At 47.7% G+C, this 21,555-nt stretch overlaps 1 protein-coding gene across 15 annotated transcripts in view; it reads right to left on the bottom strand.

Annotated features, from left to right (window-relative positions):
- NCAM1 (neural cell adhesion molecule 1) overlaps nt 1–21,555 on the bottom strand; it is a 328,014-nt gene that overhangs the window by 62,750 nt on the left and 243,709 nt on the right. For all 15 annotated transcript variants that reach the window (XM_036324387.1, XM_036324388.1, XM_036324389.1 and 12 more), the window contains exons 2-3: nt 1,976–2,050; nt 79–297 (exon numbers count right to left, since the gene is read on the bottom strand). In XM_036324387.1, the coding sequence (XP_036180280.1) occupies nt 79–297; nt 1,976–2,050 (294 nt within the window). The remainder of the gene's footprint in view (nt 1–78; nt 298–1,975; nt 2,051–21,555) is intronic.

The raw sequence follows: 21,555 nt of genomic DNA, 5'->3' as shown, positions 1-21,555 counted from the left end.
CATCCCACTCTGCCTGCTGCCCATGTATCTTCCTGGCTAAAGACGAGGACAAATATAGGAGGAGCAGGAGGCTCTTACGGAAGATCTTCACGTTGACTGTGGCCTCTGACTCACTGCCGTCCTCGCCAGTGACCACACACTTGTAAATGCCGGCATCGTCAATGTCAGCATTGTAGATGGTGAGGGTGGAAGAAGAGTCGTCATTCCATACCACTGAGATCCGCTGCTGGTTCGGGGTGAGCTTTTCTCCATTAGGGGAGAACCAGGAGATGTCTTTATCTTTGGCATCCCCTGCCACTGAAGAGGAAGAGATTATTTTAGAACCACACAAGTTAAAAAGACAAAGTCCCCTCCGGGATCAGTGGTACTCAGTAAGAGCTACCATATGAGACCATTGGGTGTGATGACTGGGGAGCATGACCATTTCCGTAGAGTGTCACTCTGGCTTCTGTGTTGAACTGTGATTACATAACACCACTTACGGTATTTGGAAGGGACTCAACAAGTACTTGTGCCAGTATCTCATAGCGGTCCTATCCTTAGTGAGGGAAGAGGGGAGATATTTGCTGAGGACCTACTGTGTGCCGAGCACTCAGCTAGGAGTTTACAGCCTCACGAATGAGGCAGGGGGCAAAGGGAGTCAGCATATCTAGGAGCTGAGATTGAGGAACTAGCTGGTTTGAGCAAAGTGATCAGTTTGTGTGCAAAGGCTCAGATTGTGGTCTCTTGAGTGTAAGATGAGACACTGGTTAGCCTAGGAGTGTGAACCCCAACTACTTTTATTCTAGCATCTGCCTGCACAAACTGGCATGACCGGCATTCCAGCAGCCCTGCCACAGACAGACAAATTCATCTCCTTCAATGCTGAGGAGAAGACAGCTAGAATCAGATGAATGTCCTTTCCCCAGGCACCGCGGAGGGGCAGACATTGCTGCTCCGCTGTCCCAGACACTGAGCTGGACCAGGGCTCTGGACCCGGCCACGTGGCTCCACCCAGCCCCCTGCACACGCCTCCCCAGCCCACACCACCATCCCCGCACAGATGCTTGGTATGGAAATGAAGCAGCCTTCCTCTCAGGGCCCATTATGTTTTCAATAAATATCGCTATTTGCAAGATGTGCTGTGGGCTCCAGGCTGCATCCCCAGATCATGTAAATTGCCAAAACGAAGGTGAAGCTGGAGTGAACACATCCACAGCCACCTCACCCACCGCAAATCAGGATAGCATTTCAAGGCCCCTCCTGCTGAAAGTGGCTCATTAAATGTCACAGTTCACACCTAGCTCAGCTCTTCCCTGGTTCCCCCACTTTCCAAATCCCAGTCATGTCACTTACAGAGAATCCAAAGTTAATCCGAAGCCTGATCCTGCACAGGACAGCTCCTGGTAATTATCTGAGCTGTGGAAACGGGGCATAATTTCTAAAGAGAAAACAAGGACACCGGCTCTGACCATCCTAGAGCTCTGGTGGGGGCAATGGGACAGAATATTGAATTCACAGTAGACCTGGAAACCCGGGACACGTGTCCGCACTGCAGAAGAGATACCAGTGCTCCATTTCCTTTCAGCATGTTTTGCGCTTGGGCTTTCCTGTTCTGGGGATTCTGAGAAATAAGCCTCACACTGACTCACTGAGGCACGATTTCTTCCTCTGCTGTCAGTTACGAGCTCTGGATGTGTACTGAGTGGGGGCTCAGAGCTGACTCCCTCTTCTGGGAGTTGTGCTGACTCTCCCAGGAACATCCCTAGTGCTCCACCACCAAGTGCAAGTCCAGACACAGTTCCCTGTGCTGGGGCTGCCCTTTGAGAGGGGAGGGAGAGGGCCCGAGAGCCTCCTTGGCTCCCAAGTCACACTGTTGACCCTGCAGCAAAGCAAAACCAAGAATTCTGGGTGCGGTGCGATCAGCCAGCACACAGCCCGTGGCTGTCTGTCTGCTGGGAGGCTGCCCTGCATGCAGTGGGCCCCGGGCACTTGCCTTGGCATAAGAAGAATTTGGATTCTCCAACGCTGATTTCCCCCTGGCTGGGAACAATATCCACCTGCAGAGAAACTGAAAAAGACGAAGTCCAGTTTAAGCACACATTCACATTCCTAAGAATAAAACCGAGAGCTTTCATTCAAAACTGGCGTGTCCCCACTCATGTTTAGAGCAGGGGGCGGTGGTTGTTTGGGTTTTACGAACCGGTCACCGTCATAGATTCCATGGGTCCTCATGTCGATTCCAGGAGTGGACATGGTCAGACCAGTCGCTGTGGCACTGCTGCCTCTGCCTCCTAGTGCCGGTGCCCGGGGCGGGCTGGGATGTCCTCCGCACTAAGTGTTTCAGGCCCCTGAGAAGGCTGCGGTCCTACTCCAACCAGCAGCACTTCTGAGAGTCATGGACACAGCCGCTCCACAGCTACTTTTGGAAACCCGGGCTGTGTGAGAGGGAAGCCTGCTGCTCCAGAACTCGGCACAGGGGTCTCCTGCCAACGTGTCACGCTGCCATGCCTAACGACTATGGAGAAGGACCCCACGGGGTGGTCCAGATGGATTTGCCAATGCTCACCTTCCTCATGACTCTAGGACCAGTGCATCTCTTTCCATAACAGGAGCCAGCATCAAACATCCCACCCCAATGAGGCAGACCCCCTTCGGCAATGCTGGCGCCGTGCCCTGGGAAGTTCCCCGAGTACCTTGACTGCTTGACCTGAATTTTTATTTGCATAGCCACGTGCTCTGTCATTGCACTCCACCGAGAAGACAAAATACATTGCACTGGATCTCAGATTCCTGTACTCATTCAGCTCCTTGTTTATCTGTTCAGGACAGATAACTGTATCCATGAAAATACAGTTTTAGGGCATAAAAGAAATTTTTGTTCATTTGGATTCAGCTTCCTTCTGCCTCCTTTCCTCTTAGTAAATCTGAAGGCCAACAGACATTTGGTTCCACGCATGTAAATTCGTAAAGCCCGTGCGAAGGAGGGGCTTGGACGAAACAGGCCGGGTAATGAAGACTCTGTAAGCCCTTCCTTAGAACAGCCATTTTCCCTGCACAGTGGAGGTGGGAATGCTGGTTGCCATGGTGAGGGACTTGCAGGCAGAGCTGCTGCAGGTCTCCGTCTGCCCGCATTTGATGAAGGGACCACAGTTGTGCTCAGCAGAATGGAGGAATCAAATGGCCTGAGTGGGGGCTGAGATGGGGGGCATCTCAGCTATTAGGGGCAAGGCTTTCCTAACCTCCTACCAACAGACAAAGCAGACCATGGCAAAACCCAGCAGGGGCAGCAGAGAAGGATGGCTTGGAGGAGACAGAGACCGAAAAGCGAAGGAGCCAGGGTAAGGGGAGGAGTCAGGCACGGGGTCCAGCTGGGAGAGGATGCTGAACACTCCACTGTGAGGATAAGAGGCGGGGGCTCAAAGACTGCAAATACTGGTTTGGAAGAAATATGACAGCGATGGAGGGGCAGCTGGTCTCTCCCTCACTTGGTTAGCTGCTGATTACTCATTTGGGGCTCAGGACTGAATTCTTCCTGAGAGAATGCAGTCTTCGCATCCCTTCCCTGCATGCTGCCCACAGCACACAGAGGTGCAATGGAACAGTGTCAGATGAGGGACACTGCAGCCATGGCACCAGTGTGACTGGCTGGGCTGCTTCTCCCACCACGCTTCTCCCTATGAAGTCAGGTGCCACTCAATTCTACACTGAGGGAGAGGGAGCCGGAAGGAGTCTCAACCATCACCATGTCCTGCCTCCTCATTTTCTGGATGAGAAAAGCGAGGTAGAGTGACTTCCTGAAGGTCACTTCTAGGTAGGGCCAGGGTGGCCTCAGAGCCCAGGCCATGCGGCTTCCAGCTAAGTGTTCTTTCTACTATGCAATGCTGCCTCTGCAAGTAGAGAGTAAACTGTTTCCATTCCAGTTAACAAGCAACCTGGTCCTCCAACTCACCACCTCCCAGTAGACCAGAGCGAGTCCAGAACTGACAGGGCTCACAGTGCTTTGGGGAGCACGTGGTCTTACAGAGCCAGTGACAGCACAGTGCCATCCACCTTAAGGGCAAGCAGGACCTTTTCTATGCCCTTCTGCGGCTCAAATTCCAAGGTACAAGGGGCCCATGAAGCCCAGATGCTGTGCGCAGGCCATCTGCCACTTGGGTGCTGGCCCTTCCTGGAGCCCCGGGGCACTCGCTCAGGCCTTGGAGGCTGCTTCTGCCCGCAGAGTTCACGGCCCACATGCCGAGCGCCAGCAGCCAGCTCTCACATCTGGATCCCGTTACTCTCATAGAACCTTTGCTGCTCTGAGAAGGATATTCTTACGCCAAGTGAAAAAACAGCCTTCATTTTCTCAGCTCTTTCCAAACAGAACATGACTCTCAAGGGGCCGGAGAACATGGCAAGTCTGAAGGGTTTCTTACTCAAATGTGGCTGGTGTCTACCTCTGGGCCGTGGTGGGAAATGAGAAACAAGAATTTCAAAGGAATTCCTACTTCAGCAGATCCCATGCACACATTTATCGTCGCAGTCATTTTTAAAGGAGAGAGATCCACTTAGAGTCCTGACCCTTTGCACTCATGGAAAAGGCGGTGAGATTCCCCATTCCAAGCAGTGCCAGCTGGGCCAGAGGAAGCCCGGACTCTGGCCACCAGCGCCTGGATGCGTTCCGCTGCCCCACATGCCGGTACTTTTTCCGCAGATGCCACCGCGAATGGTTAGGTTTAACGATGGTAAGTGGAACTCCTGCTCCAACCTGCAAACTCCCCTCCACTTCCTTCTTCCATTAGTTCTTTCATTGTTTCCAATAAAAATTCTTAAGTTGTGCCTTTCTCTAGTTGCATGTATGAATGAAATTTTCTAACCAGGCGTAACTCTTACGTTAAAGAAGCTTATGAAAACATTTCCCCCAGAAAAAGATCTCATCTCCTACTTTGCATTAACAGTGCATGTTGTCCAATTCATCTTGGATGCATCCAAAGATACATTTGATAAACCTTGGTGTTGGGCCCATCTTCCTGCAGCCGCTTCACACTCTCTGGTTTATCAAAGACCCTTCCTTATTTAATCTGATGCGCACAATAGATCTGAGATATAAAAAGACCGATATTGTTTCCTTTCTACAGAAGAAGAAATTAAAGCTCAGAGAAATGAAATGACTTGTCTAGGGTAACTCCGCTAATGAGTAGTAAAGTCAAGATTAAAAGTCATTTAATTCTAAGGCTAGCTCTCCCCCACCCTGCACAGCTATCACTAACCTTCTGTTGGCTGCCCAATAGGCTCCTTTCCTATTAGTTACTATTTTCTCTCTTCCCAAATTATGGGCTAGAAAGAGCAGAGTGCCCAGAAATCTTACAATCAAGTTGCTGTCATCATTTCTACCATGGTTAACTGTAGCTGGCCTCCTTGCTCACCGATAATCCTAGCATTATAACCTTCCTTTTACAGGTGGGGAAGAGGGGTTCAGAGCCAGAATTAATTGTAATGGAGGAGTCAAGAATCAAACCCAGGCTGAATGGAGAGGAAAGGCCCAGCCATTTTATCCCTGTGAACAGACAGAACAAAGATTCTCCTGAGGTTGAAATGATCCCCCTTTCCTTGTCTCATTTAGAAAGTAAAATAACCCTGTGGGAGATCTTTATGTTTTAAAATGTATTTTCTGTTTAAATGTGTGTGTTTTTTAAATGAGCCTATATTCTGAAAGATATGCTGACTTGTTTATTAGGAAACAGCTTCAGGCATGGATAGAAGTTTTCTAACTTCCAACCTCCGTAGTAGAAGCTAGCTATAGAGTTTTAGTTGCTAAAGAAAAGGGAGTTCCTGCTTCAGTGCATAAAAGATGCTAAGGCACTTAGCAGGATGAGTGCGAATCTTACAAAAGCAAAGCGACAGGGAAAAATCATTCTGATTTCAGAAAGGGGTTCACAGATTTCACTGGAGCCAGCAACTGCTTGCGGCAGTTTATTGTACTGGTGTCTTTTTTTAGGTTCTAATGTGCTTGCGGGGGTGGGAACTGAGTGCAGAAAGTGAACCCAGGTCTCTGTCAGCTAATTGAAAAGACTTTCTGTTAAATGGCTACAAAAACACTGGTTGCTGAGGGAGACAGAGAGCAGCTGTGCTGCGGGCCCAGGGCAAGGCAGGCATACGTGAGGAAGAGGCCAGGCCACAATGTCAGAGATGGGCTAACTAGAGGATTAATCTGATCAGTGGCTATGCACCAGATGAGGGGGCGGGGAGGGGGGTAGTCTAGAACCTATTTAGTAATGGCTAAGGGTTTCTGAAAAAAGGCATCCAAGTGTGGCTATACTTTTATTTTGTGAGCTATTATTCTAAAAGTGAGCCTTAAATGTCACTTAACCACTTTAATGAAGTAAACTGAATGTTAACATCTCTTTCATTTGGGAAAGGTAGGTGTCTGAACCAGGAGGGTCATGACTGAGGCAGCCCCACTTGCTTGCAACAGTTTGCTCTCATTGGCAGCAAACTGCTCAAGGGAAAAAGGGCAACTTCACTGCTAAAGCAGCCAAACCCAATGAAAGTAAAACTAAAACTGCCCAGGCAGTTCTGCAGGGTGATTAAGGCCAAAACTCTGGGCCAGACTGTGAGCTTGAATCTCAGCTCTGCCACTTACTAGCTGTGTGATCCTGGCCAAGTTATTTAATCTCTGGTGCTTCTGTTTTCTTATCTGCAAAATAGGGAAAGCAGAACCCATCTCATAGGGCTGTTGGAAAGATGAAGTGAATTAACATATGAGAAGCACTTAGAATAAGGTCTGGCACATAGTCAACATTTTAGAGTTGTGTATTCTTCTTTTTTAAACGATTTTTTTTTTAAAAAAATTGATTTTTAGAGTGAGGGGAAGGGAGAGGAAGAGAAAGAGAAACATCGATGTGAGAGAGAAATATCGCTCAGTTGTCTCCCGAACTCACACGGACCAGGGATCGACCCTACAACCCAGGCATGTGTCCTGACCTGGAATCTAACCAGCGACCTCTCAGTGCATGGGATGATACCCAGCCAACTGAACCACACCAGTCAGGCTGTATCATTGGTCTTAATAAACCTATATAAACAATCCTTCCCAAAGAAATCATATGGTTAATACTTTTGAGGGAAGCATGTTTCTCTTTGTGGTTTAAAATAAAGTAGTAACCTTTCCTAATGATCCAATTGGGGTTCAGGTGGCCTGATTTCACTCTTCATTAATTTGAGATATTTTACCTGCCAGTCAGAACTTTATTGCTATGAAAGATGACTGTATTTGCCTGGCCGGTGTGGTTCATTGCTTGAACAAGTAGGTACGGTTCAATTCCTGGTCAAGGCATATGCCTGGGTTGCAGGTTCAATGCCCAGTAGAGGGTGTGCAGGAGGTAGCCGATTAATGATTCTCTCTAATCATTGATGTTTCTATCCCTCTCTCTTCCTTTATCTGAAATCAATACGAACATATTAAAAAGAAAAGATGACTGAATTCAAAGCCAAATAACAATGTGGGTACCCTAGGCAAGTCACTTCACTTTGGCTTCAGTTTTTTCATCTGTAAATGTGGATTATAATCAAACTGAATTCTTGTGGTTGGATTGTCAGGAGAATTAAAAGTCAGAATGAGTCCTGATTAAGAAGTCAGAATCTGGAGTCAGAGAGGCCTGGTTCCACTTTCCAGCTCTGATGCTTAGTAACACTGAGTTCTCAGGAGACTCTCAGCGCCTGTTTTCCACATCTGTAAATGAACATAGCAACCCTGCTGATCTCAGGGCTGCTGAGATGATTTAGTAAAGCAATGTATATAAAGTGCCAAGTACAAGGTCAACTGTGTTGGTTGTTTTTTAAATGACACTGCATGTATGATAGTACTTTGAACTTACACACACACACCACAAACAAAATCCTCAATAATGCTTGTAATGAGAATGAGATAGCAGAAACCTATGGTGTGTGTGTGTCTATTTATATTTATGTGTACATATGGACACAATCATTGAGAGCCTAGATAAGAGTGCATGTGTGTGTGTGTGTGTGTGTGTGTGTGTGTGTGTGTGTACACAGAATAAGGCAACTTGTCAGATTGCTATTGTTTCAAGATGCAGCTGGACATAGGTAAATTGGTCTCATTTTGGGAGAGAAAAACAAATGAACTATCAGGGATGATGAAGGGCCCTCATCTAGACTGGACATGTGAGTCCTACAATTCTAGGTTGAACTACTGTTGACAGCACTTGGGAAGAAGAAGAAAAAGACAGTTTTACTTTCAAATATTAACCCAAGCCCGGCCGGTGTGGCTCAGGGGTTGAGCACTGACCTATGAACCAGGAGGTCACAGTTTGATTCCAGGTCAGGGCACATGCTTGGTTTGTGGGCACGATCCCCAGCGTGGGGCATGTAGGAGACAACTGATCAATGATTCTCTCTTATCATTGATGTTTTTATCTCTCTCTCCCTCTCCCTTCCTCTATAAAATCAATAAAAAGACATACATATATGAAAGAAAAAAAATATTAACCCAAAAGTTGGATGTCATTGCAAAGAAATTATGAAATGTGTGTTTTTACAGATTTGGGCTTCAGGTTCTATATAATAGCATCATAATGGCAGAACATATTCTAATTGCCAATGGAAGCATCCTCATTGCTTAAAGCTGGCTCATAGCAGCAACTAACATCATCTAGAAGTCATACGTAGGGCCGCCAATCCTGTGGTCAGCCTAGCTAGGGCCCCATCTCTCTAAATGCTGAGAATTCTACCTAATTCCCATGTAAACCTAAATAGCCCGAGGCAATCTAGCTGGGGTTTCCAAGCCAATGGAGATAAGCTTATAACCAAAGCCTTGGGAGACCCTCTGTGAGAAGCCCCCACAGGACCCTCGGCCCCTGGTTTCCTGACACGCCTGCCAGCCTAGAGAGTGCAGAAAGCCGTCACGAAAGCGACAGTCATTCCACACCAGCACACAGCAGATGTGTGAGTGAAGAATTCAAGACTGAGGAGGAAGGAAGAGGACTCCTGATGGTGATGGGTTCATTCATCTGCCATTAGATCAAGACCAACCATATAGACAAGCTGCAGGCCGTATGCAGACATTGCTAAATCAAATTCACTTGAATGAGATGCTGGGCTCATCTACCACGCAGTCATCATTTTAACAAAGCCAACCAAACTGGGCAGTGTTTCATTACAAAAGTGATGCAGGAAGGAGTGCTGGTGAAACTTCTCTGTATCCTCCTCTAACATGCGACTCTTCCAAACAGAGTGATGGGGGAGGTACGGAGAAGTTGAATATGGCTTCAGAATTCTCCAGCTTTCTATGCCATGTGATACTATAATTGGCATTATGATACAGTAAGGCAGAAAAAGTATCGAGCCACTCTGCACAACTGCGGCCAGGTGATTAATCTGATATTCCATCACCCCAAATAGTCTAGCCTACAGAATTCCGATAGCGAAGCAACAGAAACCAACTTGCCAGAAGCAGGGGGCCCTACTTCTTAGAGTAATAAATTACACAAGCTGCTGGGCATCAGGAATAGGTGGGTACTGACTCTGTTCCATAGTCCCGGCTTCAGATCAGAATGCAGAGACAAGGCAGATAACGGCTCCAGCTCCGAGTCCCTGGGTCAAAGTGCGTTTCATTAGTTCTGATCAGATGGTTTAGTTTTATAGAGAATTCAGTGGTTTCAAACCCTAGTTGTTGTCCCCATACATCACCCAGAAGCTAGAAGCCTGGACTATTGGCCCATCATACATGTCCTGTGCTTCTGGTTATAGGGCAGCAAGATCTCCATGTTGTTTTAATCTGCTCGGCAGTAATAGGTCCTTACTCCCTTCTCCAATCTCCATCCCCAAGAACGGAGCATCTTTCACGGGCAGTCAGAAGAAATGGTTCAAAGGGACAGTGAGCAGGGTCATGACGCAATCAAGCTCCACGCCCCGTCCACAAGTCAGACACCGGGAGGAGCTGGCCTGCTGCTGATGGAAGGAGCTTGCTGGTTTACTTGTTTTAATGGAGGATCTTAAAGGAAGGAGATGCATTGGCGAATATATTGTAATTATTTTCTCAAAGCAGCAGAAAGAGGGATCCCAATAGAAGCCCAAAGGGGCAGATTCCAGGCCAGGGGTGAGATCCTTTTTGAGTGGGCGTTAGCCCAGTCTCATACAGTCCCTAAGGGGTGAAAGCAGGAATGTTCCACAGCCCGTCCCACTGGGGGGCACTTAGCTGAGTGCATGCGTGTGTGCCAGGAGGTGGTAATGTGGTCTAGTTGCACCATGACTTCTCAGTCTTCTACCACATTCCATTCCTGGCCAGGATTGTAGATCCATTATTAATGACAGTTGGAGCTGGAGAGGACCTGAGGGATGGCTTCCCGCTCCTTCACTATACAGATGGGACATGCCAGGAGCAGAGCCTACAGTCCCTACTGCGACGTTTGGGAGCCACGGGGTTCGCCCCACACGCTGCCCCCGGACCTGAGGCCTCTTCGTGCTCGGTGTCTCATTTTCTTTGTGTGTCCCCAGTAGCTATTTCACCAACTGTTTTCTCTCACCTGTCTGCCCTAGTCTCACCTCTGTCCCCAAAAAGCAAGAGTGATCAGAGGGAGAGACAAGCTCTATTAAATGCAGTGAGGAAGCCAGACAAAGGGCAGGTGCTCTGCTAGTCCCGACCCAAGCTGATTACAGTGTCCGGGGCTTCCAAAGGCCAGGGGCATTTTGAACAATGTCCTCAGGTTCTCTGCTGCCTTTTAGACTGCTCTTCCTGTTTCCTTTCCCGCAGGCCCAGATGCAGGCCAAAATGCAGGGCAAGGACGCAAATAGATGTTAGGACCTCAGCCAAGGTTTTCCCAGATAAACGACATAAAATCTACCAATCTGCCTTGATAACACAGGTCTTCTTAGCAAACTGCTGCATTCTGTCCCATTGCTTCAGGTCGTCCTGACGATGTTTTCCTAGGTCTGCTCTCCTGAAACCTTGCTGATGACTCATCGAACTTCTTTTCTTCCTGCCATAAAAAGGTACTGATACAAGGCAAATCGCTCTCCTCCTTCCCAACAGCTTTTGCCAACACGGCAAGAAGCTGGAATTACATCTTTCAATATTTGTCCAGCTGTTGTTTGCAGATGTTGTATTCTTTACACCCAGAAAATAAGAATTTAGAGAATGCTAGCATGCAACTTCATCCTGAGAATTTTAGATCCTGCCCGTGTCTTTCAAAAATGTCCTTACGTATTCATAGCTTTAAGCACATCTGGGCTATAGAAGATACAAAGGCTTATAATCTCTCAAACAACCAGTGCAAAGAATTGTTAAATTTGGTTTCTGTCAAGTGAAAAATCCACACTCAAACAAAGACAGATATGCATATACAGCTAAATATACATGTGTATATATATATCAATTTATATATATATACACACACACACACATTATGTGCTGATCACCACTAAGCACTTCATTTAATTCATATAGTCCTCATAACAATCCTACAAGATAGATGCTATTATTATCCTATTTGACAAATGCAGAAACTAAGGATCCGAAGGATTAAGTAACAAGCCCAAGGTCAAGATTTGAATCCAGGCAGATCCAGCCCCGTAGTCCTTGATCTTAACTATGTATTACTTAAAGTTAGTCTGAAGTAAAGTCAACTTTCATGAAAAAGGGGTTGATTTTGTGCTGGATGAACTGGGAGACAAGCACACAAGTAGAAAGAGACACTATATAGTGATTCAGACCAGAGGGTGGAAACAGGTTCCAGGCTACACTCTTATCCCTGTGTAGCCCCATCTTTGTCTCTGCACTGAGTCCTCTCTAGCCCCTCCCCTCACCACCAAGGACCATGGCCTCCATGCCCACCTGCAGTCCTTCCCTCCTGCCAGCCCTGCTCAGCATCTGTGGCGGCCACCAAGAGGGATCAAACCAGAGGCTTCAATATTTCATATAATCCTGGTTTGGTGGTGATGAACTCCTTTAGCTTTTTCTTGTCTGTGAAGCTCTTTATTGACCTTCAATTCTAAATGATAGCTTTGATGGGTAGAGTAATCTTGGTTGTAGGTCCTTGCTATTCATCACCTTGAATATTTCTTGCCATTCCCTTCTGGTCTGCAAAGTTTTTGTTGATAAATCATCTGATAGTCATATGGGCACTCCCTTGTAGCTAACTGACTTCTTTTCTCTTGCTGCTTTTAAGATTCTCTTTTTGTCGTTAACCCTTGGCATTTTAATTATGATGTGTCTTGGTGAAGGCTTCCTTGGGTTCCTCTTGTTTGGGACTCTCTGCACTTCTTGGACTTGTAAGTCTGTTTCTTTCATCAGGTAGGGGAAGTTTTCTGACATTTTTTCTTCAAATAGGTTTTCAATATTTTGCTCTCTCTTCTTCTGGTATCCCCATAATGTGAACGTTGGTACACTTGAAGTTGTTCCAGAGGCTCTTTACACTCTCTTCATATTTTTGATGGACCTTCTCCATGTGCTAACTATGCTCCCTTCTTGCCCAGAGTAATGCTATAGCCCTAAAGAACTGCTCATAGTAAGTCATAAAAGTTTAATATAAAATGATATCCTTAACATAGTCTTTACAGTTTTGTTCAGGTTTTGTTTTTGTGGTAGGGTTTTTATTTAAGCAACCATTACTAAGTTCTTTTATTCTTCATGAAGAACCTTTCCCTCCATCAACCCAACCCCAACTGTCCTTGACAAACTCAATTAGTTTTACCCACTAAGCAGGGGAGCCTTGGAACCCTGTCTGCAAAATCAAAGACAGAAACTTGAGGAGAATCCCCCATGATCCCATTGTGTTCAAGGACTTTGATGTTCAAGGACTAAAATGAGTAGGATCCCTAGGAGCCAATTCAAAGGTCAGGGGCAGATAGGAGGCTCAGCCATGAGAAACAGACATGAACCAAACTCCTCTGATGGTGGCGGAGTTTTCTCCTCTTTCACTCTCTCTCCCTCACCCGGTCTCCCAGACAGTGAATTCCCCTCTGGGAACTAACGTTTTGAATTCTCAAAATGTTACCAAGTTATATTGTCCAAGCAAAACTGAACTCCTTAAAAAGATCTCAGATCACCGGCTACTGATTTTTCTTTCTTTGGAAATAGAATCAGCCTTGACAGTAGCTACACTCGGGAGTGCAATAACTAGTTTTTATTCCAAACAGGATGAAAGCCACAGAACTGAGGAGACCTGACTGGTGGCCACTTGAACATATTTAGATGAGTGGCACTCACACAATAATGCTGTTTTGTGTTGCCTTTAACCTTCAGTTCTTGTCTCTCATGTAGGTAGCTCCTAAGCACTGCGTGCTGCATGGCTTCAATGACACAGCCCGCCAGCGCTGCAGTGCTGCGCCTTCGAAGCAACAGTGCATCCGCTGGCTGCCAGTGTGCCTGAGGCGTCCTCCGGGTAACTCAAGTCTCTTTGCAGCATGGGCGGTGACAGAATGAGCCACTCATTTCACATGGGCTGGGCTCTCCCCCACAAGCCCGTCTTTAGTCTGATGGAGTCCCTGCCTTTCTTCCCTTTCAGTCCCTTCTCTTCCCCTCCCACCCGGCTACAATTCTCAGGCCTGGCCTTCCGAATACTTCCATAAAATAGACAGAGAGACAGACAGTTAGACAGACAGACAGACAGACAGAACAACAACACACCCAACAACAAGAGCAACAAACTTGGGCCCCCCACAAGCACTGATAATTATGAATACCTCCTCCCCAATTCGTGCATTCTACCCTATTTTGTAACAGGCAAGCTTCCTTTATTTCTATAAATAAGTCATATCACTATGTCAGCATCACTATAGCGGCTTTAAAGATGCCAGTATCTTATAGAAAGCCTTTATACAGCGACAACTTGACAGCCACGTCTACTAAAGGGCCAGAGTCGCCAGGGTGAATGGCTAGAGGAGAAGAGGACACAATCCCAGCAGCATCCACACCCTTGCTCGGGTCACTGAGGCTGCCTCTGCACTTCAGCCTGCTCGCTGGAGGTGCAGGCCAGTACTCTATTCCTCTTTATTATCATGAGGCCCCACATACATTTACATTTCACCAAGAATTTCTCACTGAGTCTATTCAGGCAAGATGGCATTTTGAATAGCCTACAGGGACATTACTAAACACACATGCGTGCACGCGTGCCCCCCCCCCCCCCCCCACACACACACACACAGCTCAATCTGTACAATGTCAGGACCAAATATCACTGGTCTGTGAGTCATTTGTCTCAGGTAAAGAGAGGTGAGGATGAGACCAAGCTTTCTCCCCACTTCTAGGTAGGTTATAAAACTAAGAAACAAAACAAAATGAACCACCACATCACAGGCTTTTCACCCATTGTGTCCTGTCCTTTTCCTTTGGGGCAAGGTTATTAAATGACCAAAATGGGCTCAAATCTCAGGCTGGCCCTTGTCTTGGACCAAGATCATTTTGCAGCACACCAGAGAGAATGACCCAGAATCTCAAACCGGAGGTCAGGAAGGATGGGGCTAGTTTCTCCCAGAGCAAAAGGGCCAGGGTCAAAACAGATTTGACTGATTCTTGACCCTTAGTGAAAGGCCTCTGCACAGCTCGGAGGTGAGGCCCACAGCTCGGAGGTGAGGCCCACAGCTCAGAGGTGAGGCCCACAGCTCGGAGGTGAGGCCCACAGCTCGGAGGTGAGGCCCACAGCTCGGAGGTGAGGCCCACAGCTCGGAGGTGAGGCCCACAGCTCGGAGGTGAAGCCCACAGCTCGGAGGTGAGGCCCACAGCTCGGAGGTGAAGCCCACAGCTCGGAGGTGAGGCCCACAGCTCGGAGGTGAGGCCCACAGCTCGGAGGTGAGGCCCACAGCTCAGAGGTGAAGCCCACAGCTCGGAGGTGAGGCCCACAGCTCGGAGGTGAGGCCCACAGCTCGGAGGTGAGGCCCACAGCTCAGAGGTGAGGCCCACAGCTCGGAGGTGAGGCCCACAGCTCAGAGGTGAAGCCCACAGCTCGGAGGTGAGGCCCACAGCTCAGAGGTGAAGCCCACAGCTCGGAGGTGAGGCCCACAGCTCAGAGGTGAGGCCCACAGCTCGGAGGTGAGGCCCACAGCTCAGAGGTGAAGCCCACAGCTCGGAGGTGAGGCCCACAGCTCGGAGGTGAGGCCCACAGCTCAGAGGTGAAGCCCACAGCTCGGAGGTGAGGCCCACAGCTCGGAGGTGAGGCCCACAGCTCGGAGGTGAGGCCCACAGCTCAGAGGTGAGGCCCACAGCTCGGAGGTGAGGCCCACAGCTCAGAGGTGAAGCCCACAGCTCGGAGGTGAGGCCCACAGCTCAGAGGTGAAGCCCACAGCTCCTCTAAGTGTGAGGAGGTGAGGCCTCCTCTACATGTGCAAACCCTTAGATACCAGTTGCAAACGGTAAACCTGAGAAGTTGGGAAAAGGTGACAAAAGAGCATTAAAGACTGCAGTCCGGAAGGAAAGTGCTCTGCACTCTGAGGCTGTGCCTGGGGACTTCCAGGGTTGGCACAGACTAGACTGAACAGAGTACAGGATGTTCCCTTACCGCCTTTACAAAGGGACACTCCTGGGTTCTTTCTTCCATTGAAAACCGGCCAGGGCCATGGAGGGCTGACTGGGCCTATTGCCTATCTTAACTGTCAACATCTACCTGCAGGGTCTCCTATGGCCATGGAAGCCAGGCCAGGAAGGGATTTGGAGGTAAAGAAGTGCACGGTCACTCCCTCCTCTGTGCCTTCATAGCAGGAGCTCGCGCCTCCATCACAGCGCTCTGTGCTAGAATGTAATGCAGTAGCATCGTTTAAACAACCGAACTCAGTAAGGGCTGCGGCTCTGCATCTTCAATGCTCAGCGTAGTGCGTGGCACAAGGTATGCCCTGAGAGACATGTGCTGAAGTAACCTGAAGATCCTTTCTTGACTATTCTTTGCTGAGGTTCACACCAGTCTAATGGTTCCTCAAAGCACGGGATGCACATGTTCAGGCCTGAAATATCTCAGGCTACTGGTGTAAGCATTACCTGGAGAGTTTAGGAAAAACAGACGTCCTTGCGCCCCTGAAGGTTATAATTCAGCACCTCTGCAATGGGGCCCTGCGATTCTAATTTAAAAATGCTTCTCAGATGATTTTGATATGCAGCCAAGTGATGGATCACGGGCCTACCTGGGAGAAATGATGAATTTCGAACAATATCAAACTCATTTAAACTCTTCAAGCCCCTGCCTGAAGTTTTTTATTTTTAACAATTTTTCTTATGTTGCCTTGCTTTGTCATTCATCACATTAATCGATGTGACGCAGTTCTACAGAAACTCCTATTTCATGCATTTATTTTCAAGTTTGTCACACCAACACTTTAGGAAGTATAACCTAACACTCAGGGCCCATATACATGTAAACATCGTGTTTTTCTAAAAGCTGATATGCTCTGCAACCAAAATGGATATAATAATAAAGGATAGGAAGTCACAACGAGGTGCCACTGCCCTGAACACTGAGTTTGACACCCTGGGTCCATCGAGCACAGGATGACAGCTCATACATGACAAATGGAAGGTGTCAGTTAAGTGTCAGTTGATCAATCTTTCTCTTGCTTTGCTGAGCAGGTCAGCATAAAATGTTCCCCATAAAATCCACCTTAAAGCTCCCACAGCTGAATATGCTGGCCGCTGAGTGGGTGTGGTGGGAGACATCTGTTCTGGACTCTGCACACCCTTGTTCACTGGAAGAGAAGGGGAAAGGAGGGATGCATGAGGCACCAGATACTATCTTTCTCAAGTGTGACTTTGGTGTTCTGAAATAAAAAGTCTCTAGAAACTCTGAATTAGCTATAAATCATAAAACAACACAAATTACTGCTATAGTATCTTCAAAATGGCAGTTAAAAAGGTTGCCCAGAGCTAAATGGCAGTCTTAGCCCAGAAAGCTTTCTGGCCCATGGTATGAGGAACTGCCTCTTACCTTCATCCTGTTATGTTGATGAATATCAAACCTCGGCAGGAACATTAGCCAGGCCTGCCGAACCTGGCACAATAAAACTTCCGATTGTTTCCAGCAGTTCCTAGCTGAATTCATTTTGCTTTCAAAGCTGCAGAGTCCCAAGGACAAATGCTCCTCTTGTAGGTAAAGAGTATTATTTGTCCTTAAATCTCCATGCTAGCTGGCTGATTCTCCTCCCACTCCCCAGCATATGCCTCATTTACAAGAAAAAGCCATCTGATGATTCATTAGCTCCTCCCTGAATGTGGGGATTCATAAACACTGGCCATTCAACGTGGCCTTACATACTCCCTACAAATGGCCTACACATACGAAATGTAGAAGAAAGTGTATGAATACATTTTCCTTTGTTTCCTCTATTTTAAACTATCAAGTGAAATTTTAAAAAAAACTACCCAGAAGTCTGTCACCACAGCTTGTTCTGAGGACACCGAACACAGGACACAAAAGGACAGGCACCCTGAGTACCACGTGGGGACCTCACTTGCTTCTCCAGTGGCCAGAGCACCTGGCACAGGAATGCCCCAACACCAACTGCTGGCTGGCTAAATGAGTTGGCGCTGAAAGTTTCTTGGTCTCAAATTTAGAAATTGATAACACTGTTTAAGAGATGACTCAAGTGGTGGAGGAAAAGAGAGAGGAAGAGAACCATGCCAAGCAGCTAGGGGTGGGCAAACTTTTTGACTCGAGGGCCACAATGGGTTCTTAAACTGAACTGGAGGGCCGGAACAAAAGCATGGATAGAGTGTTTGTGTGAACTAATATAAATTCAAAGTAAACATCATTACATAAAAGGGTACGGTCTTTTTTTTCAATAGTTTTATTCATTTCAAACGCGGCCCGCGGGCCGTAGTTTGCCCACGGCTGAGCTAGACTATTAGTTGCCTAGAGCAAGGCCAGGTCTTTTCTGTAATTTCAGTGTCTCATACTTGGTTTTACACCCAGCAGGTTCCAATATATACTCTCCATTTCCTGCCAGCAGCCTTTCATCTCATTTATGTTTTATCTACTGAGATGAATATTGTTTCCTAAATTCCTTGGTTAACAATGCATTTTAAAGTTGTTTTCAGTGGAAATGCCTGGGACAGTCCCTAAGAGGGAGGCCGTAGGGTCCAGTGGAAAGAGATGGCTGTGCTTGGCAGGAGACCTGGACTCTGGTTCTAATCGCCTCACGTGTGCTGTAGCCCCGGCATCCGGCTGTAAAATTGGGATCAAAGTAGAGGCAGAGGGTGGCAAAGTGGGAAAAGCTGAAGAAAGAAACAACAAATCTAGGGTTTCGTTCTAGCCTTCCCCCCAAAAGACCAACAGCTTTTGAGGAAAGTCGCTTTATTTTGCCAGGGCTGTTTATACCTCTAGAAAAGAAGAGGTTGGACTAACTGAGCTCTAAGGCCCATTCCACCTCCAGAGCCACTTATCTGTGGCCACGCTGACAATTTAGCAGGGGTCCACTCTCCCTGCCAAGCCTGGCTTGTCCCAGTCCTGCAAGTGGGGCGGGGAGGCTTCACCTGCTGGCACACGCCCACCTGCCTCCTGACTGACCCTCACTGATCCTGGTGGCTCACCTGGCGGGAGGTGTAAAGTTGGTGTTGCCACCTTAAGCTTGGGGTCCTGGAGTGCCTAGGGGGTCCTGGAGTGCCTAGGGGGTGCTGACCTCTTGCCAGCCCCTCCCCAAGTGGAGCCTTGGTCTCTGGACTCTGCTCCTGGCTGAAGTTCAGGTTCAAACCTGGTGGACCACCCAGCACTCAGTGCTGCCACCAGTGAGCAGGGAGCATGCTCCTAGCCCAGTGATGGCGAACCTTTTGAGCTCGGCGTGTCAGCATTTTGAAAAACCCTAACTTAACTCTGGTGCCATGTCACATATAAAATTTTTTTGATATTTGCAACCATAGTAAAACAAAGACTTATATTTTTGATATTTATTTTATATATTTAAATGCCATTTAACAAAGAAAAATCAACCAAAAAAATGAGTTTGCGTGTCATAGGTTCACCATCACTGTCCTAGCCCAAGCTCCTACTGCCATGCTCCTGCCCCAGTCACACCCGGTTCCTCCTCTGTGAGACAGAGATGGCAATGTTGTCTTCACCAGTGTGGTGTGAAGATCATGGGAATGACACTCGGTGTGCCTCATACATAGCAGGCACCCTACAAGAGATAACCGTTATTGCTGTTGATAACTCTAATAGCAAGTGCCAGGTAGATGTTAACTACACCTAAGGAGGCCCAGGAGGAAAGCTCAGGGCCAGCCCAGTGAGTGACTGACGGATGCACAGAATGAGCAGACCCACTTCCCGCACCTCTTGCCTGACCGATACCCAGAGTCCATAAGCTGAGCCTGGTGGGTTTCTCTAATGCACTTCCAGTCCCCCCTGGATGGACCATCTGGTAGAAGAGTGAGTTGGAGAGCAGAGTACAAGACGGACTATTCCTCTATCAAGGCTTTCACCCTCTTTGGGGAATAGCCAAAGAGCCGCATGCTTCTTCAAGTGTTAAGCAATCCCTATGGATTTAAAGGAAGAGATATGAATAACTGAGGGCGGTAAGTTGTATTTTGCCAAATAACATCATTATGACAAAAGCTCAGAGGAAACCGAGGTGCTAGAAAGAACCTGCTGCCTCCATTCATGTTTTTTTCATTCTTCTTGGGTTTATGCAGGAGCAAGCTTCTTGGACACATGTATTCTGATGTACCCCTGGGGCGTACTTCAAGAAATACTTTTTGAAGCTAAAGTGGCTAAGTGGTCTTATTCAAAGAATTTTTAAGCTCTGGAGGCCAGTATGTTAAAAATGGAGTGGAGTCCCTCGGTCTCATCATAGGTGGCTATTTGTCAATGTATTGAAATCATGAGAGAAACAGGCTGGACCAGCAAGCACCGCCAGGACTCTGGTTGCTTCTAAGGTTCAGTCCTGTTTCTGGTAAGAAGGAAGGCCGTCTGGATTCAAACCACCTAGTAAATGCTTTCCTAAGAAAAACCTGGCCACATCTTCAGAATACTCACATTCATAGCAGGCACGGGGGCCTCAGAACCTGTGCCTGCCAAGGCCAGACAGATCCCACCAGACAGAGCTCAGGATGCCACATGGGGACCTGGGCAGCAGGAGAGTGGGCAGCAGCTTGGAGCCACCAGGCTGACAGTGCCCAAGAGGCCCAGGCCTCTTCCCCAGCACACACGCTCACCCAGACCCCACAGATGCCTCCAGGCGGACTCTCCCGGCCGAGGCTGTGGGAGCTCTCCTAAGGTATCACTGAAACTGAGATAACAATGAAGCCCGGCAGAAGAATCACACTGCTACTCCAGACCAGGGGTATTTTTATCCTTGTTTGAAACTGTACCAAGAAGCCAAGAGGAAGTGCACTATGAATGAGGCCCCCTCCTGGGTACAACACTCACATCATCCAGCAAGATTTGGCTCTGAGCCAGATGCTTTACAAATGTCATCTCTGGGACCTGCCACTATCCCTACACACTCCCTGACTGAGTGATTGACCCTCCCATCCACCCTCCAGGCCAGGCTACTGTTACCCATTTAATTGGTGTGGCAACTGGAGCTTAGAAGGGTTACGTAGGAGGCCGACATTGCACAGCTCTTAGATGGGGAGCTAGACTTGAGAATCAGGGTTGTCCTGCTCCACAGGCCATTTCCTTTCTCTTACAACATGATGCCTCCAGTAATGCAGTGGGGCTTTGAATGGGAGATTGAATTCTTCTACCTTTTCTACCCTAATACAGGTCCTTGCTGTTTATTCTTAGGGCTAGAGAGAAGAAAGCAGACTTAAATGCTACAGGAAGTCTGTCTTCTGCAATGTGCATTCACATGTCATACCAACACTTCCCAGAGATCCAGGGTTTTCCTTAAGCATGTTCTGTAGTGCCCGGGCATTAGGCTTTTTGAGAGTTTATTCCAGAGAATGCCTTGTAATTCTTATGCTGAGGAAAACACTACCCAGATCTGTCTTCTTCCTCTAGCTAATGCTTCCCAAAGAAGGAATCTTGGGGATGGCCATATGCCTCAAAAAAAATGTTTTCTCCTGCCTTCTGACTCCAAAGCGCTTAATGTACTCTTTTTATTGGGGTATTTTAAATATTATTTTATTTTTATTTTTCTAATTGATTTCAAAGAGGAAGGGAGAGGGAGAGAGAGATAGAAAAATCAATGATGACGAAGAATCATTGATTGGCTGCCTCCCACAAGCCCCACACTGGGGATTGAGCCTGCAACCCAGGCATATGCTCTGAACCGGAATCGAACCATGAAATCCTTGTTCATAGATGAATCACTGAGCCACTCTGGCTAGGCTAATTGGGGTATTTCTTATTTGCAAGGTGAGACTTGGGCCTCTTCAGGACAAGGGTAGTGAAGACACCTGGTCTCTCCATCCTCCAAATGCTCAGCAGCCCCTGTGTCCAGCAGATGGTCTCCATGCACATCAGATGAAGCGAGAAGCTCAGAGAATGTTCAGCACAGCCTCTGCCACAACAGTGCCCACAAACGTAGGGGTGAGAGAAGAGGCACGGCGGTGGTAGCTGATGTTACTGCTGATGTGGGGTCCTGTTTATGTGCTGACCTCTGGGAAGTCACATGACCTCTAGGTCCTCAGTTTCTGCATTTATCAGGTCATAG

The sequence above is a fragment of the Myotis myotis genome, unplaced genomic scaffold (genome assembly GCF_014108235.1).
Source record: "Myotis myotis isolate mMyoMyo1 unplaced genomic scaffold, mMyoMyo1.p scaffold_m19_p_10, whole genome shotgun sequence".
In the NCBI taxonomy this organism is placed as follows: domain Eukaryota; kingdom Metazoa; phylum Chordata; class Mammalia; order Chiroptera; family Vespertilionidae; genus Myotis; species Myotis myotis.
This window is presented reverse-complemented; position numbering and strand designations above follow the sequence as displayed.